This window comes from Scyliorhinus canicula, chromosome 18, assembly GCF_902713615.1.
Source record: "Scyliorhinus canicula chromosome 18, sScyCan1.1, whole genome shotgun sequence".
In the NCBI taxonomy this organism is placed as follows: domain Eukaryota; kingdom Metazoa; phylum Chordata; class Chondrichthyes; order Carcharhiniformes; family Scyliorhinidae; genus Scyliorhinus; species Scyliorhinus canicula.
Window position 1 is genome coordinate 39562420 of NC_052163.1, and position 18037 is coordinate 39580456.

At 45.7% G+C, this 18037-nt stretch overlaps 1 protein-coding gene across 1 annotated transcript in view; it reads left to right on the forward strand.

Annotated features, from left to right (window-relative positions):
- usp43a (ubiquitin specific peptidase 43a) overlaps positions 1 to 18037 on the forward strand; it is a 528525-nt gene that overhangs the window by 499103 nt on the left and 11385 nt on the right. The window contains exon 13 of the mRNA XM_038776890.1: positions 2579 to 2807. Coding sequence (XP_038632818.1) covers positions 2579 to 2807 — 229 coding nt within the window. The remainder of the gene's footprint in view (positions 1 to 2578; positions 2808 to 18037) is intronic.

Consider the following 18037-nt stretch of genomic DNA (forward strand, 5'->3'; position numbering starts at 1 on the left):
TGGGTTGGCACTCTACTAATCCTACTGATGACCTTTTACTGGCTCGACCAGACTTACTAGCTACCACATGGCAATAGTGCCCACTAACTTGTGCACTCTGTCTCGGTGTGTGGGTCCCGAAAAGAGCGGGAGTCTTAATGCCCTGTGGGCTTTATAGTGGTGGTGTCCTGTCTGGTGATTGGTTGTTCTGTGTTGTGTGTTCATTGGTCATCCTGTGTGTCAATCACTGCCTGTCTGCATCTCATTATATACATGAGTGGATATTATGACAGTGGTGACGTGGGGGGAGGGGATCGCCATCAGCGGGACTGAAAGATCCAGCTGGCGGGACCTGACCAAAAATTTTGAGTTCCTTTATTAAAATTGCAGTCAGTAAAATTTAACTCAAATGTGTTTGCACGTTGGTTTGTAATAGCACACTGTTGATCTCAAAACATTTGTTGTGTTGTAATTGCTTTGGACATTACAGATAACTTTATGCATCTCTGTGGCCATTACAGAACCTCTGATGAACATGGGTCAGGTTCCTGGGCTGAATTTTCCGGTCCTTCCGCTGTTTGTCAGTGGGATTTCCCATTGAGGCTACCCAACGCCGTCGGGGGGGGGGGGGGGTGCGCTGCCGGCGGTAAAAGGGAATCGTAGCGGCCAGAGAATTCCTGTTATTCTCCCCATCTCTGATTGTACTTGTATCCAGTAAGGTTCTGTGTCATCAGCAGACCATCACAGAAAGGCTCCTTTAATCTATTGGCTGACAATTTTTGATCACCCAGGCGATCATTTGTTTTATTATCCACTTGTCATCTCATTGTGATAAGTTTCACAAAGGGAATTGGCTAATTATCTGATTTTAACAGAGAAATGCTGCAGGGTCAGGTGGAAAGGGTGGGGGAGTGGAACAAGCTGAATTGTTCTGGCAGAGAGCACAGACGGAATGGCCTCTTCCTGTGTTGTAACTATTCTGTATGATTCTATCCCAGTCTTTTCGTTCTTTGTACTCAAATTGTCTTCTGCATATTTTCAAAGTTTTGTGCGAGGTCCTCTCATCGTAAGTTGCCCTTTGAACAAATGTGACCCCGTGTCAATATTCATTCAGTTGGTTGGAGACGAGGAGTTAACTTTGAAATGCCCTAAATGAGCAACGCAGTCCAAAAGAGGTCTGTGCTTTGGGCAGCTGTTGTTGAGGTGTAGGAATTATACTATTGTGGCTAGTTCCCACATTAGGCGTTACAGTGAGTTTTGCAGACTGAATTCCACCTTCACAGATACACCATCAGGGAGGCGCTGGCGTAGTAGTATTGTCACTGGGCTAGTAATCCAGAGACCCAGGGTAATGCTCTGGGTCCCGGGTTCGTATCCCATCATGGCAAATGGTGAAATTTGAAATCACTAAAAATCTGGAATTAAAAGTCTAATGATGACTATGAAACGATTGTCATAAAACTCATTTGGTTCACTGATGTCCTTCAGGGAAGGAAATATGCCGTCCTTACCTGGTCTGTGATTCCAGACCGATACAGCGATGCGGATGACTCTTAACTGTACCTCCCGAAGGCAGCACGGTGGCTCAGTGGGTTAGCCCTGTTGCCTCACGGCGCTGAGGTCCCAGGTTCGATCCCGGCTCTGGGTCACTGTCCGTGTGGAGTTTGCACATTCTCCCCATGTTTGCGTGGGTTTCGCCCCTACAACCCATAGATGTGCAGGGTAGGTGAATTGGCCACTCTAAATTGCCCCTTAATTGGAAAAAATGAATTGAGAACACTAAATTTAAATATATATTTTTTTTTTTAAACTGTACCCCCCCTCCCCCCCAACTGAAATGGCCTAGCAAGCTACTCAGTTCAAGGGCAATTAGGGATGGGCAACAAATGCTGGCCCAAGAACAAATTTTAAAAAACTTTCTTCCTAATTCTCACATGCACCTCTCAATGATTCCTTCAGAATTGCCTCCGCACCTTGTTGTTTATGGGTGGGTTGACAATTTAGTGTGGTTCGCTAATTGTGCATGTTGTTTGCTGCATGTTCAGTGGTTTCTTATCTGCAGACTGTGCTAGCCCATTCTGTTGATTCAGAGCAACCAATGATTGGTCTCAGTTAGTATATCACTGGTTAGTAACTGTCTGTTATATAATCAATGAATCTCTGTTGATGTTTTTTCTCCATCTAAGCGTGTGGTTAACATAATTTAACCATCATTAAAGTTCTTCTTGTTGTTAGGGATGTTCAAAAGAAATTTTCCCTTCAGTGATGTAAACATTTCACACCCATAAATGAAGCTCAAATAATTACACACCTTGTACTGACTTTCACAGGGTGTAGAGTTAATATTGTTGCAGAGTTTCCAGCACTTGTGAATCTTTCTTTTACCATGCATTTTAATTTGCGGACTTCACATGAATAATAGGGCAAGCGAGACCATTTTTATTTCTGCCTGTGAATTGTGAGCATTAAAACAAGAATGAAAATCAATAACCTGTGAATGAAATTATGCTGACAATATTTCTTTCTGTTTTCAGGGATTTTAGCACAATGTTAAATAAACCATCGGAAGTTAATGTTGTACAACATTTCAATATTTCAGATGGGAGAGCGAAGAACCAAGCTTTCTACTCTGGTAAAATTTCCACTCCTTGGCCTCGATATGACACCTCATGTCGCAAAAAGAACTCAGAACACTAAGAACTTTTTATCCCACTGGTCACCATGGCGGCGACCACGTATTCCTTCTGGGAGCAATCACGAAAGCTATGTGTATGACTTGTATGCTGTGTGCAACCACCATGGGAGCATGCAAGGAGGTCACTATACAGGTAGGTCAGCAGTATTCCTGTACCGTTATAGCAGTCAGTATTATTGCATTCCACTCATCCATCGTCCAAGTAAACCTACTGTTTATCTGTATTAATTGATATGTTATACTGATACAGAACAGTCAAAGTTATTTATAACTTAGCTGTTGTGTCAGGCTGTTTAGCACAGGGCTAAATCGCTGGCTTTGAAAGCAGACCAAGCAGGCCAGCAGCACGGTTCGATTCCCGTAACAGCCTCCCCGAACAGGTGCCGGAATGTGGCGACTAGGGGCTTTTCACAGTAACTTCATTTGAAGCCTATTCGTGACAATAAGCGATTTTCATTTCATTTCATTTTCAAATGTGCAAATGTATCTCAATTTTCAACCTTCCTGACTGGGCAAACCTAAATTGCCTCACATTGTGTTTATCAATAGTAACATATTATAGCCCTAAAGGAACTAAGCTTACTACATTACACGTCTGTCCTTGTGAAACAGAACAGCATCTAACTTAGGGCTTTTCAAAGTGTGGGCCGCCGGCGGATCAGGGAGTAATGGGTCGCAGCGTTCCCACGGTGGTCCCTATCGTGGATGAGGTACCTAATGGCCGCTACCGGCATTTCTATTGAGAATGGTGGCCGCTGCCACCTTTTAAATGATAATGAAATTAGGCTGTTTGTAGTCTTCCAACCATAAATGAACAACTGCAATGAACACGTCAGATGCCCTGCATGTACACCTGACGTCAGGCGCCCTTATGTGCGTGCTTTTGGTGCCAAAACAAGGAGGAGAGCTTCTTCCAGTTTCTAGCTGCTAACAAGCAAGGCAAGAGGACTGAGAAGATGTATTGTTTTGTTACAAGAAAGAGACAGCCAGAGACACAATAAAGCAGAGTGCTCACTGGCTAGGATCTCGCATCTGAATCTGCTGCAGCATGTTTCTCAGGAGAGTCCACGGCAGGATAGAGCAGTGCTAGTGTTAGCTAACAGAGCTCCATTCTATGGTTCCATTCTATTCTATGGCCTCTGGTTAACAACCTACAAAGAAGAAACTTAACTTGGAAATAATGCAGTATAAAGATGATTTCTTGAGGTATGGTTTTGTCAATTGTGCCAATGCAAATAAGGATGCAAAGCCCATGTATGCTTTATGCAGGGAAGTACTGGCAAATGAGAGGAGAAGTTTCAGATTTTGAAAGCGAAGTGATGGGTGACAAATTCCTTTCGAGGTTGAGTCACCAGAGTCAGTTATTAACTTACAGCTGACTCCAATTGAAAAGACTACACTGCTGTACTTGAACACACCCACATATGTGACTGTTAACACTCTAGAGGGGTATCTCTCAGGAGTATCCAGTGCTGAGTAAAATAAGCATTTTGTTGCTATTGCCCTTCACGACGACCCGCATGAGTGAGGTTGGATTTTCCATTCTCCCAAAGATGAAGGCGACACAAAGGAACTGGCTGGACTCTGCACCTGATATGTGCATTGCCCTCTCTTGTGAACCTGATTGGAGGGAGATCGTGAGGACCAAGCAGGCTCCCCTTTCACATTAAAGCGAACATGGCATGGGTCGCGAAGGTCAGCCGGTGTGGGTGGCAATGGTTGGCCGGCCGGCAAAAGTGGGTCCCGGGGAGGAAAGTTCGGAAAACACTGTTCTAACTCACCGTCAACAACCCTACAGAATATCTAGTAGCAATGTCCGCCTTTTGTCCATTATACCTTCAGCGTAACTTTATTCTGTGCCACCTTTCATTGGAAGTATTTTCTCCAAAAACAGGATGACTAATTATTTGCAATGCACAAAGAAAAGTTATCTTATTTACATCAACTGCAATAACTGTATCTTCTAATTGTCCTCGTTGAACTTGTATAAAATAAAGAACATGTCTCAAGCAAAATCCCTAGGTTTATAGTGAGCGGTGCCTCATATGTGAGTGTAGATTTCTTACATTGTGTATACTTCTTTGTCACACTTTGTCATCATTGTTTTATCACAGCTGTGGCACTGGTAACACTTGTAGTCACAACTGGTTGCATTCTGCGTAATGGGTGCTTTGTCTGTTAAAATAACCATTATATTTACCTGTAATTACACTTCATTGTTCTCGGCTTTGGAGTAACTTGCAGCTCTAAAACTCTGTTCCCAAAAAACTCTGTTCCTCATGCTAACTAGACAGCTTGGCAGTGGTGAATTAATTAAGCAATTAATAATTCATTAAATAACTGCGGCCTTGAGACACAATTTGGGTTTCAGTGATAATAAATGCATTTTCAATTCATGGTCTACGGCTTCTCGGTCAGTAGGATAGCCAGCAATTATTAATTGCTAACAAATCTCCCCTGACATTGTTCATGATTAAAACCTGGGATATTATGCACAGTAAAATGAACAGAAATCCTGGCTACTCTGTGGTAGAGGTAGCTCAGGAGCTGGAGAGCACTGTGAAAGGATTTCAGGATCTGCCGGTAAATGGAATGGGATCACAGCATCTTGCAGGAAGATGATCTCAAAGTTCCCACAACACTGGAGAGAGCTATGAGGAACACTGGGACAGATCCTGGGATCTGGAGTTCTGGTGGCGGCATGTGAGGGAGAGGTCGCTCATTAGGTATCTCCAACTGGGATCCGCGTTTCTTAAACCTTTTAGTACGGGTTTCTTTGTAGAATTTTGCAGGAAAGCACTCTGGATCGGTACTGCAGGGATCCCGCACCGAACACGGCCCAAAAGGGAAAGAAAGTAAGAAACCCGCAGTGGACAAACCTTCAGCGGACTCTGAGGCTTCCCGCAGTCCCTCAGCAGAGAGAGTGGCGACGGCAGCATTGTTGACGACAGCTACCCCAATAACAGCAGACATGCTCTCGGGTATGTTCGCAAAGGACTTTGAAAAGCATTTTGATAAACAGTGGACGTTGGTGTCGGAGAGTCTGCGTAAACCGATTGAGGAAGCGCTGGGCCCCATTCGGGTGAAACCTGATAAGACTGTCAAGGCAATAAAGGAGTATGGGGAGGTATTAGAGGGTGTGAAGAAGGCGTTGATTAGGCAAGGTGAGTAGCTTGCGTCGTTGAAGGCCGAGATGGCGGTGGTGGGCGATGAAAATAAGAGACTGAAGGCAAAGGTCGAGACGGCAGAACCTCAGAGTTGTGGGGTTGTCAGAGGGTGGAGGGCCCGAAACCCACTGAATATCTGTCATAGATGTATGGGAAGGTGGCCGACGGTGGTCTCGCTTCTTCCCACACCCTGCTCGGAGCTCGACAGGGCAGAAGCCACGGCCAATTGAGCAACCTCGAGCGATCATCATTCAGTTCCACAGCTTCCGGGAGAAGGAGAGCGTCCTGAAGTGGGCCAAAGAGCACCGTGACTCGAAGTGGGAAGGAAACCTCATGAGGATTTATCAGGATGTGGGGGCTGAGCTGGCGAGGAAGTAAGTGGCCTTTAATCATGTCAATGGAAGTTGCTCCATTGGAACTGGTGAGGGTGAAGTGGGAGGAGGAGCTGGGACCCATTCTGGATGAGGTGGTATGTAATGAGGCCCTTTGTCCTGTGAATTTCACCTCATTGTGCATAGCTCAGCCTCATTCATCTTAAGGTGGTATTCAAGGTTCACTTAACTAAGGCTAGGATGAATGGGTTCTTTGATGAAGTGGAGGAGAGGAGTGAGCAGTACTTTTGTGGGCCCGCTAATCACATCCATATGTTCTGGTCGTGTCCCAGGATGCTAAGCTTATGGGTCTCCTTCTTTAGCAGCATGTCAGCGATTCTTAGCATTTATCTGGACCTTGTCCATTGGTGGCCATTTTGAGGATGTCTGGACTCGCCGGGGCCGCAGACTGAAGGTGCTTATTCTTGCCTTTGTCTGGCTGATAACCCAGAGGAGAGTTCTGCTGGGATGGAAAGAGTCCATTCCGCCCAGTGCCTCGGCCTGGATGGGCGAAATCATGGAATTTCTATATTTGGAAAAGGTCAGGTATATTGTTAGGGGATTGGTGGAGGGGTTCGACCGGAGGTGGCGGCCATTCATCTCATAGATTAAATAGTTAGTCACCATCAGTTGTTAGAATGGATAGGGGGAAGGAGGGGTGTTAGTTATTATTGTTCAGGGTAGGTCATTTTTGTTGAACTGATGGGAGTTGCAAGATCGGTTGTGGTTTTTTTTGCTGATTTTTTAAATATATACTATGACACTGTACTTTGTATGAGCCACTTTCTGGGCTGTTTGATGTTATGTTTGTTATCAATGAAATTTTTTTAATTCAAAACATTTTTAAAGAAAATCCTGGGATCCACCAAAGTGGGATTGTGGGTTTGCAAGTTTTGGAGAGAGTGGTCTCACCATCATGAGAATTGTTCTGGGATTGGAGCACACTGGGGATGCAATGTGTAATCCCCGTACGGGAATCCCAGGGAATTTGGGAGCAGCTATCATGTGATCCACTAATACTGAGGAAGGATGAGCACTGTGTGGTTTAGAATCTGTCTTGTAGGGGGGAGGGGGGGGGGGGTATTTTCTGGGATCGGGCATTATTGGCAGAGCAAAACCAAGTAGTCTTCTGAAATGAGAACCAAGGAAATGGAACCCAACCATCTGTTGGATCTTTAGAGCCTACGCCAGCTCCATTCCCTCAATTCCAGCCAACCGTTGTGCAAAAAAATGAAATAAAGAACAAAAGATACTAATTTGTTCCATCTGCAGTTTTTAAAAATGTTTTGGTCCTCACGATAAAATGTTTGCATTGTGAAATACACAGGACAGGCTACCCACTTAATATTCTATAACTGGTCTGTTTATCATTTCTATTTCTATTTCTTTTCCACAACACATTGTAACTTACAATCTAACTATGAAGGAAACATTTGGTAAAATACAAACGTTTAATCCTTTTTTCGTCTAATGTAGTTAAAATAGGGAGCTATAACCCGGTTTACATGCTTTAGAAGTAACATTCGCGCCACACAAGTGCCAGGCGTTGACCATCGGCAACGAAAGAGATTCTAACCAATGCCCCTTTACATTCAATGGCATTACCATTACTGAATCCCCACTATCAACATCACGGAGGCTGCCATTGACCAGAAACTGAATTAAACTAGTCAAATAAATACTGTGGCTACCAGAGCAAGTCGGAGGCTAAGAATCCTGAAGTGAGCACCTCGCCTCCTGATTCCTCAAAGTCTGCCCACCCTCTACAGGGCACAGGTCAGGGGTGTGATGGAACACAGTGCTCTTCCCGCTTGATTGGTACCCCTTCCACAAACATTCAATCCCTCACCACCAATGCACAGTGGCAGCAGTGTGGACCATCTACAGGATGCACTGCAGGAACTCACCAAGGCTCCTTAGGCAGCACCTTCCAAACCCGCGACCACTACCATCCAGAAGGATAACAGGCACATAGGAACACAACCACCTGGAGGATCCCCTCCATGTCGCCCACCATCTTGACTTGAAAATGTATTGGCCGTTGCTTCACTGTCGCTGGGTCAAAATCCTTGAAGTCCCTCCCTAACAGCACACAGGGTATCCCTACACCACACAGACTTCAGCAGTTCAAGAAGGCAGCTCACCCCCAGCTTCTCGAGGGCAAATAGGGATGGGTAATAAATACTGGCCTAGCTGGCGACTCTCACATATCGTAAATGAATTTAAAAAAAGAAAAAATAAGACTCTTAATGCACGTGTACTTTTTTAATAGTTCGATATTGTAGCTGACAGTGGTGGGCAGACCTCAATAAAAACACTTTGGTGGCTGACGGTAAATAGTTTTAATGACATCTGCTGACTCCTGTGTTAAATTTTAAGAAAAGCGAAATGTGCTTACACCAGTGCAAATTTCTGGTTTATGCATAAAATTTACCACCCTGTTTTTCTATTTAAAACAGTGTCTTCTATACAAAAGGGGATACAATACTTTAACTGAAGGCAACCTTCCCGTTTCTAATATCCACCTCCACCTCTGTTGCAGGTTTCATTTCGACATTTGTCATTCCCAACTAATGATAAATTCTCTTTTTAACGGTATGGTCAATAAATTGACCTATTCTTTCGCCCAATTCGACAGAGGCAGTCCTCATTGTATAATAAAGTGCTTTTTGTCATCAGTTAATTTAGAATTGGTGAAATTTCCTTAATTGATTCAAAGTGTTGTGCACATTCCTTCCTATCAGATCAGCCATGATCTTCTTAAATGGAGGAAATACGCACAATAGCAACATAGTTTGAATGTAACCAGCCACCACACATAGAAACATCTTCGACAACATCTTCCAGGCACAGAAACATTAAATTCAACCTACGCTCCGATGTGGGCTGCACGGTAACACAATGGTTAGCACTGTTGCTTCACAGCACCAGGGTCCCAAGTTCAATTCCCAGCTTGGTTCACTGTCTGTGCGGAGTCTGCATGCTCTCCCAGTGTCTGTGTGGGTTTCCTCCGGCTGCTCCGGTTTTCTCCGGCTGCTCCGGTTTCCTCCGGCTGCTGCGGTTTCCTCCTGAAAGACGTGCTGTTAGGTAATTTGAACATTCTGAATTCTCCTTCCGTTTACCCGAACAGGCGTCAGAACGTGGCAACTAGGGGATTTTCACAATAACTTCATTGCAGCGTTAATGTAAGCCTACTTGTGACAATAAAGATTATTATTATTATTATTAAAACTACACCTTTGCCGGTATTCTCTGACCTTTCACTGGTGGCGGGATTCTCTGGTCTCAGCGATGGCGCGCCCTTGCCTGTGGGTTTCCCAGCGGCGTGGAGTGGCGTCAAGGGGAATAACCATTGACAGTGGCGGGAGCACAGAATCCGGCCGCCAGCGAACGGCGTGCTGCCTTCTGCTGCCGAGAAACACACGGCTGGGAGGCTAGAGAATCCCACCCCTTTGGCGGGATTCCCTGCCCCGCTGCGCCTCTCCGGCGTCAGCTGTCGAATTCTCCGGTGCCAGTTTTCAGGCGGGGGGCAGGGATCACGCCAGGTGGGGGCCGTTGGCAGTTCCCCCCCGGCAATTCTCCGGGTCCCGATGGGCCGAGCAGCCACCCGTTTTCGGACAGTCCTGCCAGCGTGAAATTGACATCCCGGCGGGACCTGGCTAGGAGGCCGTCTACCGGAGTCCTCGGGGGGCGCGGGGGGGATCCGGCCACAGGGGGGGGGGATCCGGCCACGGGGGGGCCCCCCACGGTGGCCTGGCCCGCGATCAGGGCCCACCGATCTGCGGGCGGGCCTGTGCCATGGGGGCACTCTTTCCCTCCGTGCCGGCCTCTGTAAGGCTCTGCCATGGCCGGCGTGGAGGAGAAACCCCCTGCGCATGCGCAGGAAACACGCCGGTGGTTCTGCGCATGCGCCAACTCGCACCGACCCACGGCGGCCCTTCAGTGCCGGTTGGCGCGGCACCAACCCTGCCCGTGCAGGCCTAGCCCCCGAAGTTCGGAGTGGTTTGCGCCGCTCTTGGCGCCGGCGTCGGGCCGTCCCGCCAATTGCGGGAGAATCCCTGTTACGCCAGCCAGTCAATGGGGTTTCCCATTGTGGGGCAGCCCCACGCCATCGGGAAACCCCTGGGCGCCGGCATAACCGAGAATCATGTCGGCGGAGAATCACGACCCTTATTTCTAATGTTTACCAATACAAGTATAAATCCCTTAAAGCCTGGGTGGGATGCTCCATCCCGTGCAGTGCGCCCCTACTGGCAGCGGGATTCTCCATCCCACCATTGTGGGCAGCTCCACACCATCGGGAAATCCCCAGGCGTGGGTGCGCTGCCGGCGCAGAGAACCAGCCCCTTTTTCCTGGCAGAGTGATCACAACTTAACTGAAATTTTAAATGAAAACACATCAAAACACAAATTTGAATAGTTCTTTGCACATTTCATACAATACTAAAACTTCACAAATTCGTATTGAGCCAACGGTTGAGTTATAATCAAAACAGGAAGTGATTTTACTAGATTGCTTGTGCAGGAAGCTGTTGTTTACATGGCACCTGATTCGGCCTACACCCAACAAATCAAACCTTTTTAACTAGTTTTTCAATGTGCTTAAGGTATTGCAGCTTTCTTAACCAGGTGTTTTTGAACTGCATTCAGCAATGAAGAAAAAGGAAGCAATTGTCAATCCGGAATTGTAAACAGCTCCTGTAAGGGTGTTTAACTTGTACACTCGAGCACGTATTAGCACAGTGCTTAATAATGTCTTCATAGTGGTTCCACAAACGCTGTGATTGTGATCTTTGTTCATTTTCTCTCCCTTTTCCTCCTCAACCTCTCCTGCATTTATTAACGCAGTTGGTCATAATAATCCTCCTTCAAAGCCTCTCTTCCATTCTCCAGCGTAGCGGCACTGCCACTGTGCCACTAGGCTCCACTTCTACCAATCCATCAAATCAGAACATCTCCGGCAATGATACAATCCTTGGCTTCTTCTCTCCCTCGCCTAAATACTACCTCAATGGCGACATCATCCGAGAACAAACACTCAGCTTCTATATGCATGGCGAAGACACACAGCTTATGCATCTTCACCAATACTCTTGATTTATCCACTGTCTTTGTGCTGTCCAATTGTTTGTCTGACATCCAGTCCCGGATGAGCTAACCGTTTTCTCTAAATTAAATGTCTACCAAATAGATGAAACCACACGAGAGCTGGTACAGATTTGTGGACAGAAGCCAACATGAATATACCACTGTTTCTAGCGGCATCATTCATTCCACTAGTGGTGGTTTCCTCTGGGTTTGCTGACTTACCCGTGCATTTGGAATGTAACTTGCAATGCTCCGCATTGTCAGTGTTTTGCTGGTGGAGAATTTGATTCAAAAGCTATTGTAGTGCTTATAAAGAGCGATGTAAGGGCTCGGGAGGAACACCCTTTCCTGAAGCATGGGCTTACAACTGACAGGCTGTGTCACCAAGAAGCCAACCGTGCAGTTAATGAGGGGGAACAAACACTTTTGTACCTGCGAGTTAGTGAGGTTGTGCGAATGGTGAGAGCTCCCTGGGGACACCTGAAGGATTGGTTTCTGGTGATCGCAGACCAGATGTACATTCTGAGAGTGAATGCTCTTTCTGGTTATGAATGCTGCTGAGCGATCCCAGCAAGCTCCCTGAACAACGTGTGCAGCCAATTTCCCCCTGCGCTTGTGGAAAACCAGTGATTGCAGCAAAACCAACAGCCCTGCCTGCCCGGCTCCCTGGATCTATTGTGAATCTAACAAATTCATTCATTCTTCTGAACAGGGCATTGGTGTTCTCCCTGTTGCATTTGCAAGTGACTGGCTGTGATGTTTCACACATCTTCCTCCAGAGAGCCCTGGATAGAGCCAATGGCACAGGCGTTCGTTGCTGTTGTGACTTTCAATGCTACCGGCTTTGGTACCAGTTCACATGGATGCAGGTCTTCCAGGTGGAACTGGCATATGTGATGATGGCAGCATGTGACACTCTCAGCTAGCTCTGACGTTTTCAGGTGGCAGTGCTGCCTGCAGTATGTTCAATTGTGCGTCATTTCTTGACGTTACATTGGCCTCTGGTTGTGAGTATCCTGCGCTGCTTAACCCGCTGCAGCTACATTCTGTTACTTTTCTGATCACTGCTCTGTCTGGGCCTGGGCCAAACTATGCCAATTCCTCCGCAGTTGCACAAGTCCTCGGTTGACTTGTCCATCACCTTGTTTGGCTGAGGTGACCTGTGAACAAATTGCAGGGATCGATCTGTTCAGCATATTCTTTCAGGTTCTCCTACTCTCCTGAGCACCTTTAGCTAATGGAAAGCTGTGTCATCAGGAAGGGCTCACCCTGGCCTCCACCCATATGATTAGTATTATTCTGGAGGATAGCTGCCAAGAACTCCTCATGTTGAGGCAACCATATGGATGAAGACTGGAGCAGTAACGATAGAATTGGAAGCCATGACTGTGCACTTTCCCTCTATCACTATTGAGCTTCTGTCCATCACCCTCGAACATCAGCCCATTACCTTTCCCTTGCCCTCGGATAAGTTCCACACACACCCTTATCAGTTGTGACTAGTTATCCGGGACCGTCAAACTTCCCCCCCCCCCCCAGCACATGGTACATCCCCACCTGGAATCCTCAACCTGCCATCTATCATCCTCGGAGCTTCCCACAGATACTCAGGACTTTGAGAATAACCTTCCTAGTATGATCCTGTATCTCCACGATCTGTCTGGACCTACAGTCTTCTGGCAGCAAAGTTCCCTGCATGGTCCAGTACCCATCTTCTGTTCCCTATGAGGGCTATCATCAGCCTCCCTCTCTCCCTCTCCTTAGCTTGGATAGCCCTGCCCCATGCCCCTTCGAATGCAGCTTCCCTCACTCCCTGGTTCGGACAGCCCTGCCCTTTGCCCCTTAGATTGCAGTTGCCCTCCCTCCCTGGCTGGGACAGACCTGGGCCATTGCTTATTGGCCACCACCACCGATCTCAATCATCGCTTGTCAACGCTTCCCAAAGAGGAAAAAGTATCCGCTATTCATTTGAAATCCAGCTCGTACACTCCCTTGCCCACTGCACGACACTTACGTGCAATCATGAATCTAAAGGCATGTATTTCTCACTTGCCAATATTTTAGGGTGCACCAAACTCTAGCAAGATTGGCAAAATTTTTCTTGATGCTTGCTGTTGGGAAATTTGACCAACCTTCATATTTCCAAGAATTTAATGGTTAATAACTTCCAGGTCCTGGGGCATTGTACCTGGGGGCACTCCAAAGAAGTGCTGGAGACAGATTACCATCACCATCAGAACCCGCCCCATTTCAGAAATCTCCAGGTAAGGTTTGCCGAGCAATCACCTGGGAAGTTCAGACTTCCGTCAAGGCAATTGCTCTCCAGTGGAATCATCCAAAAGTACAAATTAAATCTGACTTAAAATAAGGGTTGCCCAGAAAAAGTTAGAAGAAATAAAACCACTTCTAACTCCTGATTCCATCCTCCCCCCGCCCCAATTACCTGACCCCCCCCCCCCCCACTGACCGCCCCTCCTAATGACCACCCAAATGCACCCCCTACTGACCGCCTAACACCCACTGATCACCCTCCCCCGACTGACCTCCTTGCTCTGACATGACCAGGCAAGCTATTCAAACCGAGGGTGATTTGGGATGGCCTTGCCAGCGATGCCCACATCCCATGAAAGAATAAATAAAATAAAACATCTGACTGATTGCCACTGAGCAGAAGTTCATGCCCAGCACCTTAGTTTTAATCCCACTGTCGGGAAACTGATTTCTGGCTTCTCACATCATTAATTTCCTTGCTTACTTGTTCCCCACTTCCGGGAGCAGCACAAGATTCCGCCCCAAGTATTCACCAGAGGGAACCTTGTGACAAGGAGTCCATTCAATTATGTCCAAAGGGGTGAGTGAGTGAAGAGGACTTGGTTTAAAACGACACAAGGGTTCAACTTAGTACAGCAGAGAGAAACGATCCTGTTGAAACACCAAGAGCAGTTGGAGTTCAAACTTAAGACCGCATGTCTACTGAGAGTACCATATCTCATAAATCTTGAAATGTTAGCATGACTTCATTTGATGCACAACATTACTGGAGGCAGACAGCCTATAAATACATGGCAGCAGGAACTGAATGTCCCAGGGTTCTCAGTATTTAGGAAGGACAGGCATAAAAGAAAAGGTGGTGGCGTGGCACTGCTGGTTAAAGAGGAAATTAACACAATAGTGAGAAAGGATATTAGCTCTGACCATGTGGAATCTGTATGGGTAGAGCTGAGAAATACCAAGGGACAAACACCCCCAAACTGCACTGGTGAGGTTGAGAATGACATTAAACAAGAAATTAGAAATGCATGTAATAAGGGAATATCGGTGATCGTGGGTGATTTTAATCTTCACATAGATTGGGCAAATCAAATTAGCCACAAAGCTGTAGAGGAGGAATTCCTGGAGGTATACGGGATGGTTTTCTTGACCAATATGTGGAGGAACCAACTAGAGAGCTCACCAACCTAGACTGGGTACTGTGTAATGCGAAGGGAATCATTGCCAATCTGGGAGTACGAGGCCCCATGGGGATGAGCGACCATAACATGATAGAATGTCTTCATCAAGATGGTGAGTGAAGTAGTTGATTCGGAGACTAGGGTGCTGAATCTTAATAAAGGGAACTATGAGCTGTGAGTTGGCCTTGATGGATTGGGGAGAGTTACTTAAAGGGATGACAGTGGATAAACAATGGCAAACATTCAAGGAACACATGGAGGAACCACAGCAACTGTTCATTCCTGTCTGGCTCAAAAGCAAAGGGGGTAAGAGGGCCAATCCATGGCTTACAAAGGAAATTAGAAATAGTATCCGATACAAGGAAGAAGCATACAGATTGGCCAAGAAAAATAATAGGCCTGAGGGTTGGGAGCAGTTTAGAATTCAGTAATGAAGGACGAAGGGATTGATTAAGAAAGGGAAAGTACAGTACGAAAGGAAGCTTGCAGGGAACATAAAAACTGACACTAAGAGTTTCTACAGATATATGAAGAGAAAGAGATCCGTAAAGAGAAATGTAGACCCACTACAGACAGAAACAGGGGATGCATAATGAGGGACAAAGAAATGGCTGAGCAATTAAATACATACTTTGGTTCTGTATTCACAAATGAGGACACAAATCAGATCCCAGAAATGTTGGAGAATGAAAGGTTTAGTGAGAGAGAAGAACTGAGGGCGATCAACATTAGTAGATAAATGGTGCTGGGAAAATTGATTGGATTGAAGGCGGATAAATCCCCAGGGCCTGAGAATCTGCATCCCAGAGTGCTTAAGGAGGTGGCTCTTGAAATAGTGGATGCATTGGTGGTCATCTTCCGGGATTCTATAGACTCTGGAACAGTCCCTGCAGACTGGAGGGTAGCTCACGTCACTCCGATATTCAAAAAGGAAGGTAGAGAGAAAGCAGGGAATTATAGACCAGTAAGCCTAACATCAGTAGTGGGGAAAATGCTTGAATCCATTATCAAGGACTTTATAGCAGAACATTTAGAAAGCAGTGGCAGGATCACTCGGAGTCAGCATGGATTTATGAAGGGAAACTCATGCTTGACAAATCTGAGGGAATTCTTTGAAGAAGTAACCAGTACAGTTGACAAGGTGGAGCCAGTCGATGTGGTATATTTGGACTTTCAAAAGGCATTTGACAAAGTCCCACATGAAGGATTATTGTTCAAAATTAAAGCGCATGGGATTGGAGGAAATGTATTGAAGTGAATAGAAAACTGGTTGGTAGAGACAAAACAAAGAGTAGGGATTAATGTGTCCTTTTCAAATTGGCAGGCAGGAACTAGTGGGGTACCACAGGGATCGGTGCTGGGACCCCAGCTATTCACAATATATATTAATGATTTGGATGAGGGAACAAAATGTAACATCTCAAAGTTTGCAAATGATATCAAATTAGGTGGGAGGATGAATTGTGACGAGGATGCAGGGATCCTACAGCAAGATCTGGACAGGTTGGGCGAGTGGGCAAACCAATGGCAGATGCAGTATAATTTGGATAAGTGTGAGGTTATTCATTTTAGAAGTAAAAACAGGAAGGCAGATTACTACCTGAATGGTTGTAAATTGGGAGAGGGAGTGTGCAGCGGAACCTGGGTGTCCTTGTGCACCATTCGCTGAAGGTAAGCATGCAGGTGCAGCAGGCGGTAAAGAAGGCTAATGGTATGTTGGCCTTCGTTGCAAGAGGTTTCGAGTATAGAAACAGGGATGTGTTGCTGCAGTTGTACAGGACCTTGGTGAGGCCATACCTGAAGTATTGTGTGCAGTTTTGGGCTCCTTCTCTGAGGACGGATGCTCTTGCTCTCGAGGGAGTGCAGTGAAGGTTTAGCAGACTGATTCCAGGGATGGCGGGACTGTCATATGTGGAGAGATTGACTAGGTTGGGACTGTTCTTGCTTGAGTTCAGAAGAATGAGGGGAGATCTCATAGAGACTTATAAAATTTTAACAAGACTATACAGGGTAGATGTAAGGAAGATTTTACCAATGGCGGATGTGTCCAGAACCAGCGGTCGCAATCTGAGGATTCAGGGTAAACCATTTTGGACAGAGATAAGGAGACATTTCTTCACACAAAGAGTGGTGAGTCTGTGGAATTCATTACCACAGGACGTAGTTGATTCGAAAACTTTGAATATATTCAAGAGGCGGCTGGATATAGCACTTGGGGAGAATGGAATCAAAGGCTATTGGGAGAAACAGGATGAGGCTATTGAGTTGGATGATCAGCCATGATCGTGATGAATGGCAGAGCAGGCTCGAAGGGCCAAAAGGCCTCCTCCTGCTCCTATCGTCTATGTATCTATGGTTAAGGAAAGTTGATTTTGAAGGCTGTGGCAGAGCAATTTGGAGTAGATTTAAAAGCAGGGGCTAATAAGGCAGAGGTTGTCGAAGTGCTTACTCAACACGCAGTCAGGTTGAGCTAGCTAGAATTTAGTTACAAGGGAAAAAGCTTGATTGCAAAGAAATAAGGCAACAAAATTGAATTTGGGAAAGAGGGAATTGAAACAACTTGAATTCAAAATAGGAGAACAAGACGAGAGAAAGGGAACAGCAACAGCTTGAAATAGAAATCCTAAGAGAATTTCAGAGAAAAGGGAGTTTGACGTTCGACAACGAAGCTTAGATTATGTGATGGGAGTTGAGCAAAAACTTTGTGATGACTAAAATCTACCTCCTGGTTTTAGTTTGGCAAGAATTAGAACCCAGATTCAATAAGGAAGGAATAAGAACTGAAAGCGCAGAAAAACTCAGCAACTGAGTTTTGATGAAAAGTCATTTGGGACTCGAAATATTAACTTTGATTCTCTCTCCATGGACACTGCCACATCTGTTGAGTTCATCCAGCATTCTGTTTTTATTTCGGATCTCCGGCATCCGCAGTATTTTGCTTTTATTTCAGTGAAGTAGGAGTTGAAATGAAAGGGAGTTGTGTTTTTGAGAGACCTACTACAAGATTGTAATGGCCAAGAGAAAGTTGGACAATTTTATTGCAAAAGCTTTTCCATGAGAATGGTATTAGAAGTGTCCTCATTTATTTTGGATATGCAGTATAGTAACTATGGTACAGTGAAAAATGTACTTCGCAAAGCTTATGAGTTCTTTCCAAAAGCTTACAGGCACCAGTTTAGAAACCTAAGGAAGAAACAGAGTCAGACTTGGTGTGAAAATTACTAGAGAAAATAAAATGATATTTGATGGGTGGTGTAGGTCTATAAAATCTGAATACTGTTTTGA